We start from the raw sequence: 24314 nt of genomic DNA, 5'->3' as shown, positions 1-24314 counted from the left end.
AAGCGGCTTCCATTTCCGGGAACCCCCGGGGCGCGGGGGCGGGGGGGAGCGCGGGCCCGGGGAAGGGTCCACCCCTCGTTGCCCGGAGGCCGCCAGTGGCACCCGAAGTGATTGCGCTCCTGGCCAATGAGGGCAGACCCCGCCCCCTCGCTGCCCGGGGCCCGCGGGAACTTGGGCCCTACGGTTCCACTTTCTCCGGAGCAGGGGCGGGCAGAGAGCCCGCGGACCCGCGCCTTCGCAGCCCTTCCGAGTCCCTGGCAGCGGTCACCGGCACCGAGGGGGCACCTCCGCATCTGTGAGTGGTGCTCGGGTCCTCGCCGGACCTGCAGCTCTCGGGGGTGCCTGTTGACAGCACTAGGCAGGAGGACCTGGGTCCTGAGCCAGGAGGTTCTGGGAGGAGGGGATGCCCAGCCTCCCGAGGTGGGAACCCCCTCACCCGCCCCGCAGCCTCCAAGATCGAGAGGTTTCCTCCTAGAAAGAGATCAGCGAGGAAGCTGTTTCAGGTCCCCTGTGTGTGTGTGGGCGGGGGGGGGCATCGGGAGAACACGGGCGGGGGGGGGGATGGGGCGCCTTCGAGCGGGCGAGTGGGCGGGGAAATTTCATGCCTACAGCCCTGAGTCTCTGAATCATGATCTTTCAGGGTGGGATCCCGTATCTTCCTTTTTAACAAGCGCAGAGGGGTAATTCTCAGGAACAGTGAAAGTTTGATCCACACCAAACTCCTTCATTTACAAATGAGGAACCTCAGATCCCCAGCAGGGCTGTCAGGAAACGGTTGACATTTGGGGGCGGTTCTCTCCTGGCCTTAGGGACTTTCTTCCATTGCTGCTCTGCTCCCTTGCCTTTAGAATATCTGAGAGGAACCCTCTTCATGCAGCTGGACTTCTCTGTGTGTTGGGGGGGGGGGGGGGGAGACAGGTCCATTCCCTTCTGTGCCCTGTGACCGCTGCCCCCTCCCTCTCTGTCTTCAGCTCAGGGACTCCAGCTGGCTCAGCTTTCCTGCCCTCTTGCAGCCTGGCCTGGCTGGGCCCCTCAAGCAGTCACCTGCAGTATTCACAGGGGCTGTCTTATTTGTCATTGTCCTTAATTGCATGATGGCCAGTTCTTGCAAATCATCCTTACATGTATTTTGTCCATTTTGTCTTGTTTCATTTTCAGTGTGGAGGGTAAATCTGGTCCCTGTTACATTTGGCTAGAGATTCAAGAGGATAACTGTTTTAATGTCCTTTCCTACTAGTTCGGTCACATGTGTCCCTTCTGGATCTGTTTCTGTTCCTCGGTTTCTTTCTTCGTTACGGGTCCTGTTCTCCTCTGTTTTTCATGCCTGGTAATGTTGTCTTGGACATCAGGCTTTGTGAATTCCACATTTTGGGGTGCCAGAAATGTTTATACTCTCATCGGTATTCTGAAGCTTTGCTCCAGTGCTCAGTTACATTTCTTGGAAGCAGTTTCATCCTTGCAAGTGTTGTCATTAAACGTCCTCAGGTGGGAGCTCAGCAGCCTTCAGTCTAGGGCTACTTTTGTCCCACTATGGAGATGGGACCTTGCTGAATACTCCCCTGCTACCTCATGGTTGATGAAGTTTTCTAGTTTGGCTTTTGGGAGTAGAAACTGTTCTCAGGCCTGTATGACCCTCAGAATTGTCCCACTTTTTCCTTTAGGTGGTTCTACCCCTGGCTTCCAGTAGCTTCCTCACATGCATGGACTGATCTATATTGGGCTGAAATTTCAAGAGCTTCCCACTGCAGATCTCTGATTCTGTGTGTAGCTGTAGCTCTCTCCTCTACAATAGTCTCCCCACAAACTCTGGCTACTTAGGCTTCCTATGGCCCTGAGCTTATCTTCTCAACTCGAGGAAACTTCCAGGCTCTGCTGCCTCCCTTCCCTAAGATTTAGTCTGTAAACACTCCTCAGGAAGAAAGCTAGAGGTTCAGAAGTATTACTTCATTTGAGTTCTCTCTCTTGGGGAGGGTGGTGGGAGATCACTGTTCTGCACTGCCTAAGGCCCAATGTTTCAAAGTTGTTTCAAAGATCCATCTTCCGTTTGTTTCAGCCATTGCAAGAGTGAGAGTAAATCCAATCCTTGCCTCTCTAAATTGGCCAGTCGTGGAAGTGAGTCATAGTTTCTTAGAAGTCATCATGAATTCCCAGAAACCTGAAGACAACAAGGCATTCACTACTGCAGAATATGGCCAGAGTACCAGCCCTGAAGATCCAGAGGTAGGTCTACATTTTAACAACTCATTGTTAGAACAGCATACTCTAACCATGACACAGGATCGTGGAAAGAGATAAACTCGTATTGAATGGCACTTATAGAACCTTCCTCTGTGTTGTAGAAAATACGTTTGGGGAGATCACATCTAGAAGTGCTTGTGCAAAACCAAATGACAGTGTACAGATCAGCAGTGCAAAGTGGGCCTTGTTAGACAACACTGTGGCTAACGAATATTGTAGGTACTCGATATATAGGACAGACAGGCAAAAATAATACAGTTACTGCTTACCAAGAAATTAGTGTGTACCTGAAATTATTCTTGCAACTTCCTGTGGATTAGCTCCTCTGACATTTAATAAAACAATAGATATTGTTGTCATCCCTATTTTAAAAATGAAGAAACTGAAACCCACCTTTCTTAAAGTTGCAAAAAATTATGAACTTCAGTTGAGGATTTGAATCCAGGCAGTTGGACTTCAGAGTTGGTTTTTGCCAATACAAAATATGCAAAGTGATACTACCAAATCAGGATACAAACAAGTGTTTTGGAGTACAGCCAGAAGAATGCTTCATTTACACTCAAGAAATTAAGGCAGTATCATCTGACAAAGATCTTACAGGATGAATAGAATTGCACCAGGGAAATGTATCCAGTATGAAGGAATAGTGTGAGTCAAGTCATACACACATAAAATATATGTGGGAGCAGTATAGCCAGGCTTGATGGTGTGTAAGAATTTAAGAACATGGTAGGCTAATAAAGCTGGAAAGATAGTTTGGGAGAAGATTACAGTAGGCTTTATTTCAATGAGAGCTCCTATCAGGAAAACATCATCCAATGGTGAAATAATGAATTGGATTCCTTGAATTAAAATTAAATAAAATATAAAATTAATTTCTTCTAATCACTAGCCACATTTCAAGTGTTTCCTAGCCTTGTGTGGGTAATGGCCACCATAGTGGACAAACAGGTAGAGAACATTTCCATCATTGCAGAGAGCTCCATTGGACAATGCTGCTCTAGACTCAGGACCTCTCTGGCCTTGCTACTCCAAGTGTGGTCCACACACACCAGCGGCATTAGTCTTGCCTGAGGGCTTGTGAGCTCTCTCTGTGATCTGCATTCTAACAAGACCCCAACCCCAGATGATTCATAGGCACATTAAAGCTAGAGAAACACTGATCTGAAGTACTCTTCTCCTTGGACATTTTATATGGTGAATATTTCTTTAGCTTATATAATAGTGATTCCAAATTGGAAATTTTTAACTCTTGAGAAATAAAATGGATTCATGGTTCACATGTCAGAAACATGCAGAGCTCAGCTGAGCTTTAATGCAGCAGCAGGCAGTTGTTTCAAGGATTTGTTTGTTTCCCTTCTCTATACTCTGCCTCTCATGTTGTCCTGACTGGCCTTCTGCATAGTGACAACAGAAGTTCAGTAATATCAGAGTGCATGCCTGCATCTGCTGCCATTCCCATGGAGTCCATCCTGGTCCCCTGAGAAAACTTCCTTTGGCATGTCACTTTCCCAAGCTAAGTAGTTCCACTATTCCTGCACAAAACCATGTGACTGAGAGGAAGCAAGGCCTGTTCCTGAATGGGCATGAATTCATTTTTGTACATGCTGTTTTGGAAGACAGCTGCACTATTCTTTATATCCTTGAACTCCTTGCTTAAAAACTTGGGTTTTATGCTGTATGAGAAGAAGTGTGTATAGGTTTTAGCCTTGTGGTTTTTTTTTTAAAAAGATTTTATTTATTTATTCATGAGAGACAGAGAGGAAGGCAGAGACATAGGCAGAGAGAGAAGCAGGCTCCCTGCGGGGAGTCCAACATGGGACTTGACCCAGGATCCCTGGATCACTCCCTGAGCCGAAAGCAGATGCTCAACCACTGAGCCACCCAGGCGTTCCTAGCCTTGTGTTTTTAAGGATGAGATTTAATTTAAACATTAAGCTAAGTTATTCATCTTAAAATGCATAGGGCTACACTGTTCACTATGGTAGCCACCAGCTACATGTGGCTATTTCAATTTCAGTTCAACTTAAATAAAGTTAAATAATGAAAGGGTGAATAATTCAGACCCTCACTCACAGTAAGGGCACATCTTCATCAGTTACCTATGAGTAAATATAAGAAACGATTTGTAAATCCTTCTGGATAAAAATTACAAACTTTTATTGTAAGACAATGAAAGGAGACCTATATTAATGTCGACCTGTAAGATATTCACAAATAGGAAAGCTCAGCATTCTTCAGATGTCAGTCCTTCTTAAATTTATGTACTGGTTTAATACAATCTCAGAAGTATGGTATTTTTTGTGGCACTTAACAAGAACACTGAAAGTTAATGGAAGAACAAAGGACCAACAGCCAAGACATTTATGAGGATAGAGAGTAAAGTGAGGAATTTTTCCTATCAGATATGAATGCTTATTAGAGGGGTATAGTAATTAAGACAGTATTTCACCAGGTAGAGAAAACTGTACCACTGGAAGAGAGCAGAGAGACAAACCATAAAATATATGAAAATATCTTTGTATTGGTTTGTCAGGGCTGCTGTAACAAAATACCACAAATTGGGTGGCTTTAACATCATACATGTACTGTCTCATGGTTTTTGAGTTTCAGAGCCCAAGGTCAAGGTGTCAGTAGGGTCTGTGAAGGCTGTGAGGGAAGGATCAGAGACCTCTCTCCTTGGCTTTGGGGTGGCCATCTTTCTCATTTGTCTCTTCATATGGTCTTCCCTGAATGTATGTCTGTGTCTCTCTCCCAGGTTCCCCTCTTTATAAGGACCTGAGTCATATTGGATTAGAGTCCCCCCCACTCAGTATGACTTCATCTGAACTAATTAGAGCTACAACAAACGTCTTTCCAAAAAAGTCACATTCTGAGGTGCTGGGGGTTAGGTCTTCCACATATAACTTTGGGATGGGGGGTGTACAGTTCAACCTGTACTCTCATATGGCAAAACTGGCGATTAAGGTCAGTGGAGAAAGGATGAACAATTCGGTATTAGTGTTGGAATAACTATTTATCTCTGTAGGAAAACTTTTTTAAAAACTGAAGCCTCCCTCAGGCTATATACAAAAATAATTTCAGATTAAATTTTAAATTAAAATTTCAGAATTGAATGGGAGAAGCAAGCCTTTACAATTTTTAGGAAAAGAAATAGATTAATTGGGGCACCTGTGTAGTTCAGCTGGTTAAGGACCTGCCTTTAGCTCGGGTCATGATCATGGCCTCAGATGGAGACCTGTGTCAGGCTCCCTGCTCAGTGGGGAGCCTGCTTCTCCCTCTCCCCTGCCACTGCTCTCCTAATATCTCTCTCTCTCTCTCTCTCTCTCTCTCAAGTAAATAAATAAATAAAATCTTTAAAAAAGAAGAAGAAGAAATAGATTAATTCTACCAAGGTAACCTTATGACATAGAATAGAATGATGAATAAATGCGACAATATAAAACTAAGGATTTCCAATCTTGAATGACACCTAATAAGAATGAAAAAGCAAGCCAGATACTCAGAGAGTATATTTAACACATAATGATAAATAACTTGCATCTAGAATATAAAAGGAGCTTCAATAATGAAAAGGAAAATAGTCCTATAGAAAAATGGGCAAGAGACATGAACAGACAGAAGCATGAAACTCCCATTAGTAATTAAACTAATTTAAAAAGATGCCATTCCATACCCACAAGATTGGCAAACGTAGACAGCTGGGCAATATTAACTTTTGATGAGGATGTAGATGTAATGAGAACTTTATTGCCCACTGGTGGACGTGCAAGGTGGTACAACCATTCTGTAAATAATATGGTAATTTTAATAAAGTCAAGTATTCAGAGATCCTGAAAGTGAGCAGTCCCATTCCTACCCCTGAGAGAGACACTCTTGCACAAGTGCAGCGGGAAACATATTCAAGGATATTCACAGCAGGAAGGTACCATGTTTTTAATAGGAAGAAACCAGGAAACAAATATGCATCAACATTTAATGGCTTCAGTGGATTCTCTCTAACTGTAGACGTGAATGTAGGACTCCATCAGTTAGAATCAATCTCAGAAAAGTAGTGAAACAAATCACAAAACAGACTTAATAGGATGCCTTTCCATAAAATCAAAACAAACCACAACCATACAGTGCAGTACTTATATTTCAACAACATATGTGTACGTCCTTAAAGAAATGTAAAGCAAGAATTAGTTTAAAACAAATTCAGGATGAGTGTTTTCCTATCAGAAAGAGAGAGATATATATAAGATAAAAGAAGAGTCACTTATAAATTGTAATATGCTGTTTCTTATCAAGGAGGTTGATATAGAGATGTTTATTAGGAGATGTCATACGCTGCTTTTGCATGAATCATACATTTCAAGTATATATTTTTTTAAATGGCATGTAAGAGGTAAAATAAAGGAAGAAGCTAAGGGTGGTTCGCAGAGTGCTAGCCTGGAAGTTCGGGTGGGTGGTGACACCATTAACCCAGCTCAAGACTCAAGAAACCCAGGAATAAGGGAAAGATTGAGAGTAAGTTTTACTACAACATTTTGGAAAGTGTTCAGGGTGAAATGTCCCTGATGTATCCAGGAGTAGATGCTGATGATCCAACACAGTATTAATATCTGGAACTCAAATGAGAGGACATTGCTGCAGATACAAATTTTGACAAGAAGTAGTAGCTTAAAATGTGAAGGAAAAGGAAAACATCATGAGAGGAGGAAACTCACTGTGCCTAAAACCAAAGCTCATTCAATTTCACTGGCCTCCTAAGCAAACCAAGCCCCTCTGTCCCTCCTGAGTTTACTCTCTCCAGCTTTATTCCTCTGTTCATATAGAGTAGGTCTGAGGCTTGAGAATCCACAAAAATACCCATCTAAATTCTACTAAGTGCTATGGTGTCATGTAATTCACTTATGTCCTTGGTTTCAATTCCTGTTCCCATCAGATTATCATTTTTCCCAGACTGTTGACAATTGGTTGTATGTGTATATGTTTTTGAAAAGGTCTATTTATTTGTATATGACCATGTATATGTACTTGTATATCTATCTCAAACCAGCATTTATCAATCATTTTAGTGTATCGTGTATTTCCTTAGTACTATTGAAACGTGTACAGATTAGAAACTAAACAGATCATTAGGGGGAATTTTTGAAAGGTGAGTTTCAAATGTCTGAGAAGTACATTAAATAAGTCCAGCCTTACTAGTAAGTAATGCAGATTTTAAAAACAGTCAAATGAGGGGCACCTGGGTGGCGCAGTGGTTAAGCATTTGCCCTGAGCCATGATCCAGGGGTCCTGGGATAGAGTCCCTCATTGGGCTCCCCACAGGGAGCCTGCTTCTCCCTTGCCTATGTCTCTGCCTCTCTCTGTCTGTCTCTCATGGATAAATAAGTAAAATCTTTAAAAAAAAAAAAAGAGCCAAATTAAATGGCATTTACTTATCAATTGGAACACACTTGAAATAACAGTCCTAAAATCCTTTGGAGGAGTCAACCATAAGTTTGGCCTCTTTGGGAAGCAAGGGGAGAAGGAGAAGGATGAATCAGTGTAATTTTTCTGAAAAGCAGTTTGGCAGCATAGATGTTGTGAAGTATATTATAACCTTAGTCTCAGAATTTCTACAGCTCAAAATCTCCCTTAGGGAAATGTTCAGATGTTCAGACAGAATGTTTTGTGTATGGAAATGTTTGTCATATTGAGAGTAGTTAAAAACTGGAAACAATCTAAATATCCATCAGCAGGGGGATCCCTGGGTGGCGCAGCGGTTTAGCACCTGCCTTTGGCCCAGGGCGCGATCCTGGAGACCCGGGATTGAATCCCACATCGGGCGCCCAGTGCATGGAGCCTGCTTATCCCTCTGCCTGTGTCTCTGCCTCTCTCTCTGTGTGTGTGTGACTATCATAAATAAATTTTAAAAAAATTTTAAAAAATAATAAATAAATATCCATCAACAGAAGAATGAATTAGAAATTATTGTACAGTGAAATACGCTGTGGCCCCTCAAACGGTGTTTTCAGACGTTGTTTGATGGCATGTAATGTCATTAAATATGCATGTTTCATGACATGTCAGTCGATGGCAGATTGCTTAATGAAGAGTAAATTCTTGCAGCTTAGCACAATTTAAAGAACGTAAGATTTGTATCTGCATGAAAATTATAGACTCAAATAAAACAACATGCAGAATGGTTATCTCTGGTGATGGAATAATGATTGGTATTTTTTCTCCATTATTCATTATCTGTGATATTATCTAATTCTTCTACATGGTATCTATTAGTTCTATAATGAGAGAAACATGAAACATTATTAGTAAAGGTGATTCTTACTAAGTTCATAATCTTTCCTTTTTTAAGGATACTGTCATGGAGCAGACACGTCCTGGCACACCTGCTGCTCATTCTCTATCTGACATTAAAGACTGGAGCAAGACCATTAAGCTTAAAAGTGAAGTCAAGCGTGAAGCATCTATGGAAATTCAGAAGCCAGACGTGGGGACCAGTAAAAAATGTTCTTTTACTTTTACCTTGAATGAAAATGTCAGGAAGTCAGACCGTAGTGTGTTTACAGCACATGGTAAACACACTGAGAGTATCTACTCTGCCCTGAAAGCTAATGACAATTTCAAAGAAAGGATGCAGAATCATCTCAATAAAAACATCCTTGTTTATGAAGAAAAGACAATAGATGGATATGTAAATTTAGGAATGCCTCTCAAGTGCCTACCTAGAGATTCCCATTTTAAAATAACGTTTGGTCAAAGAAAGTGTAACCAGGAAGATGACCAGATGTTCCGCCAATGTGAAAATCCAAACGTGGAATGCATTCTTTTTCATGTGGTTGCTGTTGGAAAGAGTATAAAAAAGATTCTGAAGATCAAGGAACTGCATGAAAGAGGAAGTACAGTTTGTGTCTATGCTTTAAAGGGTGAGACTATCAAAGAAGCTCTAAGCAAGGATGGCCGATTTCGGTCTGACCTCGATGAATTTGAATGGAAAGTAATGGAAGATCATCAGAAAATTCATGGGAAACAGTCCCTGGTGGATGAAGTATCTGGAAAAACCTTAGAGATGGACATTTTTAAGAAACGAAATGTCAGGGCAGGTGCCCATAAAAAAATTAAACAGGAGAGTGAAAGTGCCACTGATGAGATCAGTCCCTTTGAACAGCTACAGTCTGAGATCATAGAACACAAACCAGAGACAGATGGGGAAACCGAAGATGTAGAATCCAAGAAAGAAGAAACTGTCTCACTTCAGAGTCTGGGGCATGATATTGAACGTAAAAAACGACGCACAATTTTCAGAATTAGGGATTATTACACTAATAGTGTGAAGAGAAAATACGGGAGGAGCAGCTCAAGACATAGGCAAAGGCCCCATGTGGGTATGCAGCATGTTATTAATCAAACTATCCAGAGGACGGCAACTAACGTCTGGCTAAAGAATTGCCAAGTGTTGAGCAAAGTTATAATGGATCAGTATCCAAATTTTAATGAAGAGGCACGTTGGATGAGAAACTATTTTCGGGATGAGCAGAAGAAAGCCAAAGTGCCAGCATCTCAACAATTCAACATATATAAAAAGTACTTTGCAAAAGTGACTGAAAATTCTACTTCAGTTGCAACCTGCAAAGACCTTATTCATCTTAGTAAGTCAGTTGGGTTCATGATGTGGTATAATAACAGAAACATGGGGAATGCTACTTGCTTTGTCTTCAATCATGGTTATATTTTCACCTGTCGACATGTAATCAATAAAATAGTGGGAGAAGGCACAGATCTAAATTTGTGGCCAGAGATAATAAGCCAATGTGCAAAGGTAACTTTCAGTCATAAAAGGTTCCTCCCTGATAATCAAGATTGGTATGCCCTTGATCCATGGTTTGGAGTGTCTGATGGAAATCTAGATTATGCCATTTTAAAGCTAAGCCAACATCAAAATGGATTTCCTCCAGGCCTGTTTAGACAAATTTCCTCTCAACAGTCCAGTGATTTGATTTATATAATTGGTCACCCAGAAGGCCAGGTCAAGAAAATAGATGGTTGTGCTGTGATTCCAATAAATCAGCGGATGGAGAGATATGCAGAACAACTCCAAGATGAGATGGTAGGATCCAATGCTGCTACTTACAATGCTTTCCCCATGTTTACCCAGAGAAGTTTCCTACCAGAAGTTTGGAGCAATGACACACTTAGTTATGATACCTGTTTTTCTAGTGGATCCTCTGGCTCCCCAGTATTTAGTGCATCAGGCCAATTGGTTGCTATGCATACCATTGGGCATTTTTACAAACGTGGAGAGAATGTCCATGCCATTATTGAATTTGGCTATTTGATGAATTCAATTCTTTGTGATATTAAACAGAAAAGCGAGAGCTTCTATCAATTCTTAATGGAAGATAAAACTGAGAACTGCACCAAAGACTATACCATACAAGAGTTGTCACTTCAAGAATATCAGATTGAACCCATGGAACACTAGAGAAAAGATTTTTTGTTCCAGAAAATATGCCAATAATTTAGAGTATTTGGGGCTGTTTCCTTAAAGTAGAGTGAATATTCCTCTTTAATTAGAAATCTTTAGAGAATCACTTGGGTGTGCAAAACATATATAAGAGTTCAAGTAGATTCTCATATATTTTCCTATTGTTTTTTTTTTAATTGAAACAATCTCAAGCCTCAACTTAAACTATTTAGCTCTGTTATATACATACACAGTATTTGGTATTTGCCATTCTAATGCTTCAGATGATATATCCACACCATCTTCCTAAATAGTGAAGTGCCCTATGTTCCCTGAATTAAAAAATAATGGCAACATACACCTTTAGAGTGAAGTAAATAATTCTTTGATAATCTTAATTTTTTCCCTTTTGTGCCACCTGTAAATCAGCCTCTATTGCAAATGACACATGAAAATCTCAGATTTTCTGTTCTTTCCTCTAGTTTTGTCATTCTCTGGAATGTAGAAGTGTGATTTGCTCAGTCTTCATTCCTGACCTCTCATATTCAGAGTCTATACCACTAAAAACTAAGCATATCAGCCATCAAGCTATATTACAAAGCTGTTATCATGAAGACATCATGATGTACTGGTACAAAACAGACACATAGATCAATGGGACAGAAGAGAGAACCCAGAGATTGACCTATAACTATAAGGTCAACTAATTTTTGACAAAATAGGAAAGAATATCCAATTGAAAGAAGGCAGTCTCTTCAACATATGGTGTTGGGAAACCTGAACGATGAGATGCAAAAGAATGAACTGTACCACTTTCTTACACCATACACAAAAATAAATCCAAAATTGATGGAAGACCTAAATGTGAGACAGGAAACCATAAATATCCTAGGGGAGAACACAGGCAGCAACCTCTTTGACCTTGGCCATAGTAACTTCTTATTAGATGTGTCACCAGAGGCAAGAGAAACAAAAGCAAAAATGAAATATTGGAACCTCATCAAGATAAAAAAAACTTCTGCACAGTAAAGGAAACAATCAACAAGACTAAAAGGCAGCCTATGGGATGAGAAAAGATATTTGCCAATGACATATCAGAAGAAGGGTTAGTATCCAAAATCAACAAAGTACTTATCAAACTCAACACCCAAAAAACAAATAATCAAATTAAGAAATTATCAGAAGACATGAATAGACATTTTTCCAGAGAAGACATCCCAAATAACCAATAGATACATGGAAAGATGCTCAACATCACTCATCATCAGGGAAATCGAAATCAAAACTGCAATAAGATACCACCTTACACCTGTCAGAATGGCTAAAATTAACAACAGAAGAAACAACAAACAACAGAGAGGATGCAGAGAAAGGGGAACCCTCTTACACTGTTGATGAGAATGAAAACTAATGTAGCCACTCTGGGTAACAGTGTGAAGGTTCCTCAACAAGTTAAAAACAGAAGCATTCTGGGCAGCCTGGGTGGTTCGGAGGTTTAGCGCCGCCTTCAGCCCATTGCATGTTCCTGGAGACCCGGGATCGAGTCCCACATCGGGCTCCCTGCATGGAGCCTGCTTCTCCCTCTGCCTGTGTCTCCGCCTCTCTCTCTCTCTCTCTCTCTCTCTCATGAATAAATAAAATCTTAAAAAGAAAACAGAAGTATTCTATGATCCAGCAATTGCACTACTAGATAGTTACCTAAAGGATACAAAAATACAGATTCAAAGTGTCACATATACCTCAATGTTTATAGAAGCATTGTCAACAGTAGCCAAACTATGGAAAGAGCCTAAATGTTCATCAACTGATGAATGGATAAAGATGTGGTACATATACATATATATACACATACATATACATATATATATATATATATATTATTCAGCCATCAAAAGGAATGAAATATTGCCATTTGCAGCAACATGGATGGAGCTAGAGGGTATTATACTAAGCGAAATAGATCAGTCAGAGAAAGATACCATATGCTTTCAGTCATGTGGAATTTAAGAAACAAAGCAGATGGACATTTGGGAAGGTGGGGGGGGGGAAGAAGAGAAAGGGAAACAAACCAGAAGAGACTCTTTAGGATAGAGAATAAACTGAGGGTTGGTGGAGGGACGTGGGTGGAGCATGGACTAAATGGGTGATGAGTATGGAGGAGAGCACTTGTCTTGTTGAGCACTGAGTGTTGTAGGTAAGTGATGAGTCACTAAACTTCACTCCTGAAAACAATATTATACTATATGTTAACTAGAGTTTAAATAAAAATTTGAAGAAGGTAAAGAAATTTCTAATTTGCACCTAAGATTGTAAATCAGATTCCTCGAAATAGAGGCACTTGCCTCTTATTAGAAGACAGAACTAAGATGGAGATGATCTGTTTTCTCCATCTTTTAGCAAACAATGTTAAAGAAAAATGAATGTCTAGAGATAATAGTGTTCACCATGGTAAATGTCTATCCTTAGCTTCATGTGTATCTAGGAGTGATTGCAAGCACTAGCAGCAGCCAAACTCTGTATCGCAGTGTCTGTTCATTCACTTTAATAGTGTGGCGAGGCATTGTAACAGCTTCCCCATCCAGCTTCCTGATTCCTGGTTTGCAGCTGAAAGGGTATGTTCTTGAACGCCATTCCAGTGTTGGCCCCTTGAATCCCTCCCACTGCTTTTTTGTCATTCTAAAGATGTTCTAGGGATGCCTGGGTGGCTCATTTTTGGGCTAAGCATCAAACTTGGTTTCAGTTTGGGTCATGATCTCATGGGTCATGGGATTCAGACCTGCATCCGGCTCTGCACTCAGCATGGAGTCAGCTTGAAAAATTCTCTCCTTCTGTCCTTTCCCACCTCACAAATAAATAAATCTTAAAAAAAAAAATGTTCTAGCAGTTAATCCCTTCAGTTGAATCTCCCTCACCTGCATAGATCTTTGATACAGTCTCCTTACCAACTAGCCATTGATTGGACTGTCCAGATATGTGATAGTCTCTGAGTCGTACAAAAGCCATAAATTTCACTCAAAGAAATTCTCAGTTCAGAAACTCTAGATCTGTATGTCTATTAGAAAGTAGCTTAAAGAGGGCAGCCCCGGTGGCCCAGGGGTTTAGCGTCGCCTTCAGCCTGAGGTGTGATCCTGGAGACCTGGGGTCGAGTCCCATGTTGGGCTCCCTGTGTGGAGCCTGCTTCTCCCTCTGCCTGTGTCTCTGCCTCTCTCTTTCTCTGTGTTTGTCATGAATAAATAAATAAAATCTTTTTTTTTTTTTTTTTTTTTTAAAGAAAGAAAGTAGCTTAAAGATATAGCTCTCTGTGGTTGTGGGAGTTCCAGGTTGTCTTGGTATTAGGTTTCTCAGTCCGGTCCAAGATGGCTACTACACCTCCAGCCAACACACCTCCAGCCAAACCATAGTCAGGAGTAAAAGGAATATGTGCAAAAGCGGAGTATACCTCTTCCTCTTAAGAGCACCATATAGAAACTGCATATATCACAGCTGCTGGTACTCATTGTCTACCACTTGGTTACGTAGCTCACTTAACTGAAAATTGGGCTATGAAATGTAGTGTTTATTCTGGATGACCAGATGCCCAGCCTAAATTCTATTACTTTGGAATAAAGGGAAAATAGATTTTGGATGAACTAGTCGTATCAATCCCAGTCTCACTAGCCTCCCTGGTGTCTCTACACATGCTTCTTTCCACATATGAAGCATACTTATCCACTCTTGAAGACAGTCCAGAATTCTAGGTGATGTGCATGTATTTCCATCACAACTGGAGCTCCTCATGGCCCCGAGATGAATCTGCCGTTCCCTTTCACCATACTCACACACCCGATTGACTATAGTGGAGTATGGCCAACCACTTAAATCCAACCACTTTAAGTAAAATTTCTAGTCAGCAAAAAGAATGGAAAATACAACTGTCACTTTCCAATAGCAGTGATCAAAATCTGTTGTGCAGGAACTGTCAGGATGGCCAGCCCCAGCAAGGAGCACATTTTTACATTAGCTCACTGCAGCTGTCGGTCACTGCTCCATGGCAGTTGGAATTGCCTTGACCTTTGTCCTTCAAAATCTCAGATTTTGTCCTTCAGGGTATTTTTTCCTGTCTGTTGTTTTCTGTGGCCATTTCTTTCTCTTTTTTACAGTCTAGCTGTAGGAATTTAGGATTTATGTATAGTAAAAAGGATTTATCCTTTTTAGTATACAGTATGCTGGGTAACCACTGCCACCCTCAAAAAGTTAAGCAGCATTTTTAAAATAAACTATACAGGGCAGTCAACATGCTTACAAAAATGTAATGATAATTTCAGTCAGAGTATAGCTTTCCCTAACTTCTAGGAGCAATCTAAAGCATCTTTCACAGTGAGGTGATAAATTTGCCTTTAATTTTCATTTATTTTACTTCTGGAACAATCAGATCAGATCCAACAGTCTATACATTGTATTTGGTTGTAGGAGTCTCTTCAATCCCTTTTAATGTGTAAATCGCCCCTTTATCTTTTTCCTGACATGTATTTATTGAATAAAGTGGATCACATTTGTCCTGTAGTTAGAATGTTCTATATTCCGAACTTTGCAATTACATCTTTGTGGTGTCATTTAATTTGGAGTTGGAGTTGGTGTATTTCCTGTAAACTGGTGGTTAGATCTAGAGGCTTGATTCTATTCAGTTTGTACTTTTTCCCAAGAATACTTCCTAGGTGGTATCAAGGGATGTCTGGCCTTCTGGTTGTATTGGAATAGCTGTGGGCCAATAGCTAGCTGATCCTCATTTTGATTAGCATCATGAAATTTAGGACAAATCCTCTGTTTTCCTAAAACTGAGTGTTGAATCAGAAACTCTGGAGAGTTCACCTCTTCAAAGAACTAAGCAAAATCATTTTCCAACCTCTTTTATTAACCTTTAAAATCCACTCCCACAAAATTCCCTGGCTTTTGATGGCAAGGTTTAGCAACTTCTGAAAATTCTCTTTGCAAAAAACTTCTTTCCTACACATTCTGTAAGTTGCCCTTAGATCATAATGAGCTTAAATCTGGTGTGAAGGTTAATGCTATGTATCAACTTGACTCAGCCACAGGGTGACCAGATACTGGGTTAAACATTATTCTAGGTGTTTCTGTGAAGATGTTTTGGATGAAATGAACATTTAAGTTGATAGACTGAATAAAGCAGTTTGCTCTCCTTACTGACTCCCTAATGAGTCCGTTGAAAGCCGGAATAGAACAGATTTACTTGGGAGACCCCAAGGAACAGAGTATGCTTCCCGTATGACAGTCTTTGAACTGGGACATTGACTTTTTCCTACCTTTGTACTTGAACTGAAACATTGGCTCTTTTTGGGTCTTAAGCCTTTCTGGCTCTCAGACCTTCAGACTCAAACTAGAACTTCATCACCAGCTCTTCTGGGGCTCCAGTTTGCCGACTCACCCTGTAGATCTTGGAATTTTTCAGCACTCATAATCACATGAATTAATTACTTATAATAAGTTAAATTATTATACATATCTATATATGTTTTTATATATAATATATCTATATATAAATTATATATATAGATATATATATATATAGCCCCCTCACCCCCTGAACCTTCCTCCTCCCTCTATCTCTGCTGGTTCTGGCTTTCCCAAACCACTTTTTCTTCTGATTCCTCTTGGGTTGACGTAGACCAAGTTCACCCCAGGCACCCCAGTTTGGGGGGGGGCTGTATTTTTTTAACGACACCCCAGTTCCCACCTATTCCTCCCTTTTCCCATGCTGCCAACTTCTAACCGCAATAGTAACTCTGTGCTTGTCTGTTTAGTTCTGTGTATAAATGGAATGCTGTGGAGATGACCCTTCCTTGCACCGCCTGGTTCCCCTCCCCTTTTCCCCTGGTCTTGGCACTCTTGGAAACAGGACCAGTAAGGGACCTTCAATTAAAAAGAAACAACAACACACACAACAATAAAAAGGCTCATTAATGGGAAAAAATACATTAAAGATACTTTGCATATCTATTTTAAGGAGGCTCCAACCCCTGCTTTTGAACGTTCTGCCCCTGAACAATTCAAGGAGTACAGACACGGGGACCATGCACGAGGTCCTTGCATCTAAAAACCACTTCACATCAAACACACAGAAAGAGAACACCCCAAATCCCCAGGAAACCAGAATGTGTTCTCAGACGCACCCCATCTACTCCAAACAAAACTTCAAAGTGATAGGAGAAACATTACATTAAATAGAGTGTAGAAATAAGATTTCTGGAAGTAAAAAATAGCCACCATGGAATCTCTGTGGCAAAGTATTGCAGTTTTCGTGCTTTGACAAACGTTACTTGTAGAAGCTTTCTAATTAACAGTACTTCTGTAAAGTTCTTCTCCTCACTACTAATTGTAACCTACTTTCATTGCATATCTTTTGGTAAGAACCATTTCCCTAGGCACCCACCATAGCTACCTCTAAAAAACTCATGTTTCTCATGACCTTTTAAAGAAGGCAGTTCGCACACTCCCAGATTAATCTTTGGCATTTTGATGTTTTTGAAAGGGAAACACTGATCTTCCAAACACTTTGCTTATACTTCATTGTGCAGCCAGCAGTGAGCAGCACGGCTGTGTGGTGCTCAGGGCCATTCCCACAGAATGGGAATATGTGTGTGTGTGTGTGTGTATATATATATATATATATATTCTATTATATACATATATGTATATACATATGTATATATACATATACATATATATACTATATATATATATATATATATATATATATATATATATATTCTGTTTCTCTGAAAAAGCATAACACATATGGTAGTAGGATCTCTACAGTGAGGCATGGAGCATGAGGGTAATGTCATCTTTCTCCTACCAGAAGACAAAAGAGAAGCAGCAAAGAGAACATGTCATTCAAGTTTAGGGGCTGATATTTTCCATGTCTTAGAAGCTTCCCCAATATCATAACTCCAATTTTAAGAAACTTACCCTTTGTAAATAAATGTCTTAAATTTCACAGACAAGACAGGGAAATTTGTAAATGCAATTGCCATTGGAGTTTAGTAACATAAAAAAATCAATCTCAGGGCAGCCCGGGTGGCTCAGTGGTTTAGCGCTGCCTTCAGCCCAGGGCGTGATCCTGGAGACCTGGGATCGAGTCCCACATCGGGCTCCCTGCATGGAGCCTGCTTCTCCCTCTGCCTGTGTCTCTGCCTCTCTCTCTCTCTCTCTCTCTCTCTCTCTGTGGGTCTCTCACAAATGAATAAATAAATAATCCTCTAAAAAATCAATCTCAGAGTTCTGGTAATGATGAGATAGGTATTTTAGACCAACTCTCCCACTGTACACACACACACAAGGTCACACTGAACAACCAGAAAATCTAGACTTAAAATAGGAAATACCTGTGTGAAGGCATCAAAGCTCTACCAAAGCAGCTAGAAAGTACAGGGCCAGTATTCCAGTGAGGAGGGAAGCCCAAAGGGGTCAGCTCTATAGTTAGCACTGATTACACCTGAGAGACACCTACAAATTGTGGAGAGGCTGAGTAGTTGACCAGACATTTGAAGAGAATCATGAAGCTGAGGAGGCACAAGAGTTAGAGCTTAAGGCCTATCAAGTTATAGAGATTGTGGTAAACACAGGATCTTGAATGCAAATGAAGTATTGCACCCATAAATGAGAATGTCCCAGACATATCTCAGCCTTCACAGGGACACAAGTCAGTTTGAAATCACCTCATTCCAAATTAGGTTAAGGTGACTGGGCATTACTAATGATAGCAGCCTAGCCACCTCCCAGAATGAATTGTAAAGTGTCTGTGAAGGAAGATTCTATCATCCCAAGTCTCATACTTTTTCTACAAGACAAAGTCGGCTACATAAAAATGAAATCTTAGACTTTTAAAAAGAAAGGAAGCGGTGGCGGGGGGGACGCCTGGGTGCCTCAGTGGTTGAGCGTCTACCTTTGGCTCAGGGTGTGATCCCACGGTCCTGGAATCGAGTTCTGCACCGGTGGGCACCGGCGGGCTCCCCGCATGGATCCTGCTTCGCCCTCTGCCTACATCTCTGCCTCTCTGTCTCTGAAAAAAAAATAAATAAAATCTTAAGAAAAAAAAGAAGAAGGGAAGGGACTTGTGTTGGTGAAGTAGATTAAGAAAGATGGCTGAGATGTAGATTTGATGAAAAGAATGTGACCATATTCTTCTATCCAATAGGAACATGAGAAATGTGTCCTGTATTATGATTATTTAATGTTATGCTAATTGAAGGGCCCAACATGCTTCTTTGGGAGACAGGCCTTCTTTCTTAATTACTATCTGAATAATGGGGAGTTAAGATCTACTCTCAGCATTTGACGCATCCTTTCTCTGCTGGACCACCACAGGGACTGACATTCCCTGTTTAGTGTTTACCGAAATTGAAAGAAGGAATCATGCAACGCGAAATTATACCAGGTGTAACTGTAACCAAAAGGATACCTTTAGACGTGCTCACAAAGCTGTCGGCGGTCCGGCCACGTCCTGGGAGCCCAGTACTCCTCCTGCTACACTACACTCCCTGCAAGGCCCAGGCGACCAATGCTAAACGGAAGAGGCGGCCAGGCAGCGCCAGCAGGTCAAGCCAACCTCAGTTCTGGCACCTTCAGGCCCGCAGCTGGATCCAGGAGGAGCACGAGGGACAGAGAAGAGAAGAGAGCGAGAGCACGAGCTGGTCCAGCCCCGCAGCTTCTCTGCCCTCCCAACACGTCTCCGGCTGGTCCAGTGTTCTCCCGCCCCCGGGAGCTGAGGGTTGGACAAAGCGCCTCCCTATTGTGCTGCTATTGGGCAGGAAGGATGTCAATCTTTGCCCTGGCTCCGCCCCTTTGCCTTTCCCGCAGGCTCGTCCTCTGGCGCCACCTGCAGGAGGCTGGGGCGGGGTAAGAAACGCCCCTGCTGGGCCGGGTTTTTAGGGACGTGGCTCCGCGGCGGGGACCCTCCCGGGAAGGGGTCTCACAGCCCCGAGCCCCGAGTCCTGAAGCCCCGCGGGCGCCGCGAGAGGGTCCCGGAGGGACAGGTGGGGGCGGCGGGACGAGGGGAGCGCAGGGCGGGGAAGTGCTCAGTTGGGGCGGGGTCACAGAAACCCTTGCCGCGGAGGAAAGGAAGCAAATCCTAGAGCCTGAAGCCGCGGGGCCAGCAGCTTTCTCCTCTACAAAATGGGGAGGCGATGGGGGGAGGGGAGGGAATAAAAATTGCGCCCATTTCGCAGAGGTGTGGTGGTGATTTAAAATATGTGACGTGCGTAGGACACCGCCAGGCGGAGCGTGCGGTGTTTTGTTAATTGACTTTAGGGTCACCTAAGCCCGAGTCTCTCGCGGACGCAGTTCACCGAGCCTCACCCCGGATCTGTTGGAACCACAACATGTGGATCGGCTTCAAGAATCTGCGTTTTTAAAAGAGTGTCCTATAAATAAATATTTCTTACAGACACTAAAGTTGAGGAATCACCCATCTGGGCCAACCTCTTTGATTTGCAGATGAAGTAACTGAGCGGTGCCCAAAGGCTCTCTGCAGAGTCCTAACCGGCTGTAAGGCTCTAAGACCAAAAATCCGACGGTTCATCCCTCTTTCCCTTCGACTGGTTACGTGGTCCCCAGCTCATCTGTGAAATGGGGACAAAGTCACACCCAGTGCCGTCGGGGTGAAGGTGAGGATTAAATAAAACCTAGGTGGGGGATCCCTGGGTGGCTCGGCGGTTTGGCACCTGCCTTTGGCCCAGGGCGCGATCCTGGAGTCCCGGGATCGAATCCCACGTCGGGCTCCCGGCATGGAGCCTGCTTCTCCCTCTGCCTGTGTCTCTGTCTCTCTCTATCATAAATAAATAGATAGATATCTAGATAGATAGATAGATAGATAGATAGATAGATAGATAGATAGATAGATAAACTAAATAAACTAAACAAAACCTAGGTGTGTCAAGCACAACCCCAAGGGGTAACAAGTGATGAATGAACGTGAGATTCCCACGCTACCCCCACCAATGATGCGAAGGACGGTCCCTGCCAGAAAGCCCGTAAGGAGAACAGCGCGCTGTGGAAGGAAGTGGGAGGCCCAGGAGGGGGTCCCCGGGATGGTGGTTAGGGAACGTCCATCCGTGGGGCTCAGTGCCGCCCAGCAGGTCCAGAGCTGCCGGGACCCCGGGAAGGACCCGCCGCGGGATTCCGCTCTGTAGTTGGAAGGACAGACGCCGCTCCAGCGCGCACCCCCTGCGCGTCCCCAAGGCCCAGGCGCTCTGGCCTCTGCGCGGGGACCGCTCTTCCTGGAGAGAGGAGGAGGCCGCCGGAGGAGCCCCGCAGGCAGGCGGCCTCCTCCTCCTCCTCCTCCTGGCAGTTTCTGCAATCAGGGTGCTGCAGGCGTTGATTAAGCAGGGGGCGTTACCGGATCTGGAGTCTTATGATCTGACTCAGAACTTAGGAATCCTGATCGCTCAGCACTTTTTTTTTTTTAAAGATTTTATTTATTAATTCATGAGAGACACAGAGAGGGAGGCAGAGACACAGGCGGAAGGAGAAGCAGGCTCTCCACGGGGAGCTGGGGATCACGCCCTGAGCCCAAGGCAGCCTCAACCACTGAGCCACCGGGCGTGTCCCCCGCCCCCCCCCCCCCCCCCCCGCCCCAGCACTTTTGACATCAAGGTGAAATGAGCACCACCTCGTCCTGCTGGTGGAAGAGTAATTTAGCGCAGGCTTTCTATATAGTAATCTGACAATATTCCCCCAAACTTAGAAATCATGTGCAACTTTTGACCCAGTGCACAGCCTCATAGACAGGTAGATATGCATCAGAGTAACACGATAGTAAAAAGAAAGAAGAAAGAAAGAAGGAAGGAAGGAAGGAAGGAAGGAAGGAAGGAAGGAAGGAAGGAAGGAAGGAAGGAAGGAAGGAAGGAAAGAGAGAGAAGAAAGAAAGAAAGAAAGAAAGAGAGAGAGAGAAAGAAAGAAAGAAAGAAAGAAAGAAAGAAAGAAAGAAGAAAGAAAGAAAGAAAGAAAGAAAGAAAGAAAGAAAGAAAGAAAGAAAGAGGAAAAAGAGAAAAGAGTAGCAATGACAGCAACTCTCATTTATGGAGTATGTGTGCCTGGTGTATTTGGACACTCATTCCATGCACTGAAGCGTCCCCACATTATAAGGTAGTACTAGCAGGAGGGTGTTCTTTACATCACAATGGCAGAAGCCAAAGAAAGGCTATCAGAAAGAACCAGTGGCACCCAAGGCCAAGCTCAGTAAGTTTTGGTTCTGCCGTACATTCCCCTGTCTAAAACAAATCAGATGGCTAAGCCTGACATTAATAAGGTGGGAGGAACTGCAAAGTCACAGGGCAAAATGTGTGTCTACACAGGGAAGATCTGAGAACAATTTCTCACACTCATCAGCTGGTTCTTTCGGTTCTCCAGACTTTTCCAGGTTGGAGAAACAGAATTAGAGTTCCCCTAATTCCCCGGAAAATCAAAATAAATGTTTTCTGAGGCAAAATTAGTAAAGCTTTATGAAACTCTAAACAGTAAACATGTATAATATGTCCTGCGAAAGTGCTGTGCTTAGAATTAGGTTGTATTAAACTGGTCTGGGGCCATGAATGTGAGCAACATATCCATTCAACTCTGTATGCTTAATTTCCAGTACAATATCTGCAAGCAGGAATCAACATGTGTTTTAAATGAATGAGACCATGTTAGAAATTCTGTTATGTGTGTGCATTTTCTTCCTTCCCTATTTGAGGGAAGGACTCTTCTCAACATTTTACCCTTTAGAGGATCCAGCACTGGCTCTTGTAAATTGTAATCACACATTTATGTGTTGAAGAAAGGATTGCATAAGTGAAAAAAAAAAAAAAAGTATGTGGGAAAGGGTGAACCGTTGTGCATTTTGCTGTTAAGTATTTTTTTTTTTTTTTATGATAGGCACACAGTGAGAGAGAGAGCACGAGGCAGAGACACAGGCAGAGGGAGAAGCAGGCTCCATGCACCAGGAGCCCAGCGTGGGATTCGATCCCGGGTCTCCAGGATCGTGCCCTGGGCCAAAGGCAGACGCCAAACCCCTGGCCCACCCAGGGATCCCGCTGTTAAGTATTAAAGGCAACCATAGAGCCTCAATAGAAAGAGTGTAGCCATAGTTTCAGATGGGAGTTCAAATCCTCCCAAGAATGTTTCTGGGCAAATATTTGCTAAATCTTTGATTTGTGAATTGAGGAAGATGACCACACCTTCCCCACAGGGTTATTGAGAGTATTCCGTGAAACAGGGAGTCCCCCAGCAGATCTTATTTGCCCATACACCCTCTTGACTCCTACCCACAGATATAAGTAGACCATCAGTGAAAGCAAACAGCCTGGCTGGCCTTTGCCAAGGAATCCCACACCTCTCTCTTCATCTATAAATTTCTATAAAAGTAATTACAATAAAATTTTATGCATCACTACTAATTTATTCTTAACTTGCTCCCATATCTTAGTTTATGAAACAGGTATTTATTTACAGTGATTTCAATAATTAAGAATGAGTTAGGGCAACCAAAAAAAAAAATTTGTATTAAGTATGATGAACCTGGAATTTTTGTTGACTTTTTGGTTTTTGTGTGTTTTTTACAGAGCAGTCATGGTTTTTAAAATAAATTCTAGGAATGCCTGGGTGGCTCAGTGGTTGAAAATCTGCCTTGGATCAGGTCATGATCCGCAGGTCCTGGGACCAGTCTCCAGTCCTGCACTGGGCTCCCTGCAGAGAGCCTGCTTCTCCCTTATCCTTTGTCTCTGCCTCTCTCTTTGTGTCTCTCATGAATGAATAAATAAAATCTTTTTTTAAATAAAAAATAATAAAATAATAAAATAAATTCTGAAGTAAAAATGGAAAACAAACCTCTTCATTGTATAGTATAATATTTCCCTACAAGAAGGCCTTGCAAAAAAATTAATAGCAAAAACTGTGGGGACCCCTGGGGGGCTCAGTCCATTAAGCATCTGACTCTTGGTTTCTACTCAGGTCATTCTCTCAGGGTCCTGAAGTTGAGCCCCTCATCTGGCTGAGTGCTAAGCATGAAACCTGCGTAAGATCCTTTCTCCCTCTCCCTCTACCCCTCCTCTGAAAGATCTCATGGTTTCTCTCTAAAACAAACAAAACCAAAAGATCCCTGCAGATGAGATTATACTTTTACATGTTTTATGTAATGTCTTATAAGCACATTATCTAATTAAAATTTTCTAGCAAGGATTTCACATTCAAGAGTCACAGTAAACATTCTCCAAACAGACCAGTTACCACAGCATAATTATATCTATGCATATTATTGTTGATATTTGTTTCCCACAAGAAAATTAATCACACAATATATGAATTATATATAATTGAAATGAATCTATATATGATTTATTAAAATTATTGTTTATAGACCACAGTGTCATATAAACCTATGAAAAGCCATGCTAAAAAAAAAGAAAAGCCATAATAGTTATTCTTATATATATTTTATATATATTTTTATATATATTTTTCCAAAAAGTCAGAGAGTAGCGTAAGCTTTAAACATAATAACAGGGCAGATTTTTATAGCAGAGTAACAAATATAGGAATTATTTATAAAAATGATACTGTGTTAAGTGCATATTCTCTTCACTGTTTA

General features: G+C 42.0%; 2 protein-coding genes across 3 annotated transcripts in view; one reads left to right on the top strand and one right to left on the bottom strand.

Moving 5' to 3' along the window:
- Nucleotides 1-19415, bottom strand: part of LOC112663395 (glycine N-phenylacetyltransferase-like) — a 73734-nt gene extending 54319 nt beyond the window's left edge. The window contains exons 1-2 of the mRNA XM_049096761.1: nt 19149-19415; nt 18633-18749 (exon numbers count right to left, since the gene is read on the bottom strand). The gene's annotated coding sequence lies outside the window, so the exon portion shown is untranslated. The remainder of the gene's footprint in view (nt 1-18632; nt 18750-19148) is intronic.
- FAM111B (FAM111 trypsin like peptidase B) lies at nt 13-12314 on the top strand. 2 transcript variants are annotated; one of them, XM_025452308.3, is made up of 3 exons: nt 13-295; nt 2054-2220; nt 8582-12314. In XM_025452308.3, the coding sequence occupies exons 1-3, from the start codon at nt 127-129 to the stop codon at nt 10706-10708; spliced, it is 2463 nt and encodes an 820-aa protein (XP_025308093.3). In that variant the 5' UTR covers nt 13-126; the 3' UTR covers nt 10709-12314. The 2 variants fall into 2 exon arrangements, with proteins under 2 accessions (XP_025308093.3, XP_048952717.1); XM_049096760.1 differs by lacking the exon at nt 13-295 and adding an exon at nt 327-503.
- Nucleotides 19416-24314: the final 4899 nt, after the last annotated feature.

The sequence above is a fragment of the Canis lupus genome, chromosome 18 (assembly GCF_003254725.2).
Source record: "Canis lupus dingo isolate Sandy chromosome 18, ASM325472v2, whole genome shotgun sequence".
Lineage (NCBI taxonomy): Eukaryota > Metazoa > Chordata > Mammalia > Carnivora > Canidae > Canis > Canis lupus.
The sequence above is the reverse complement of the archived record's forward strand: the minus strand, read 5'-3'. Positions and strand labels throughout refer to the sequence as shown.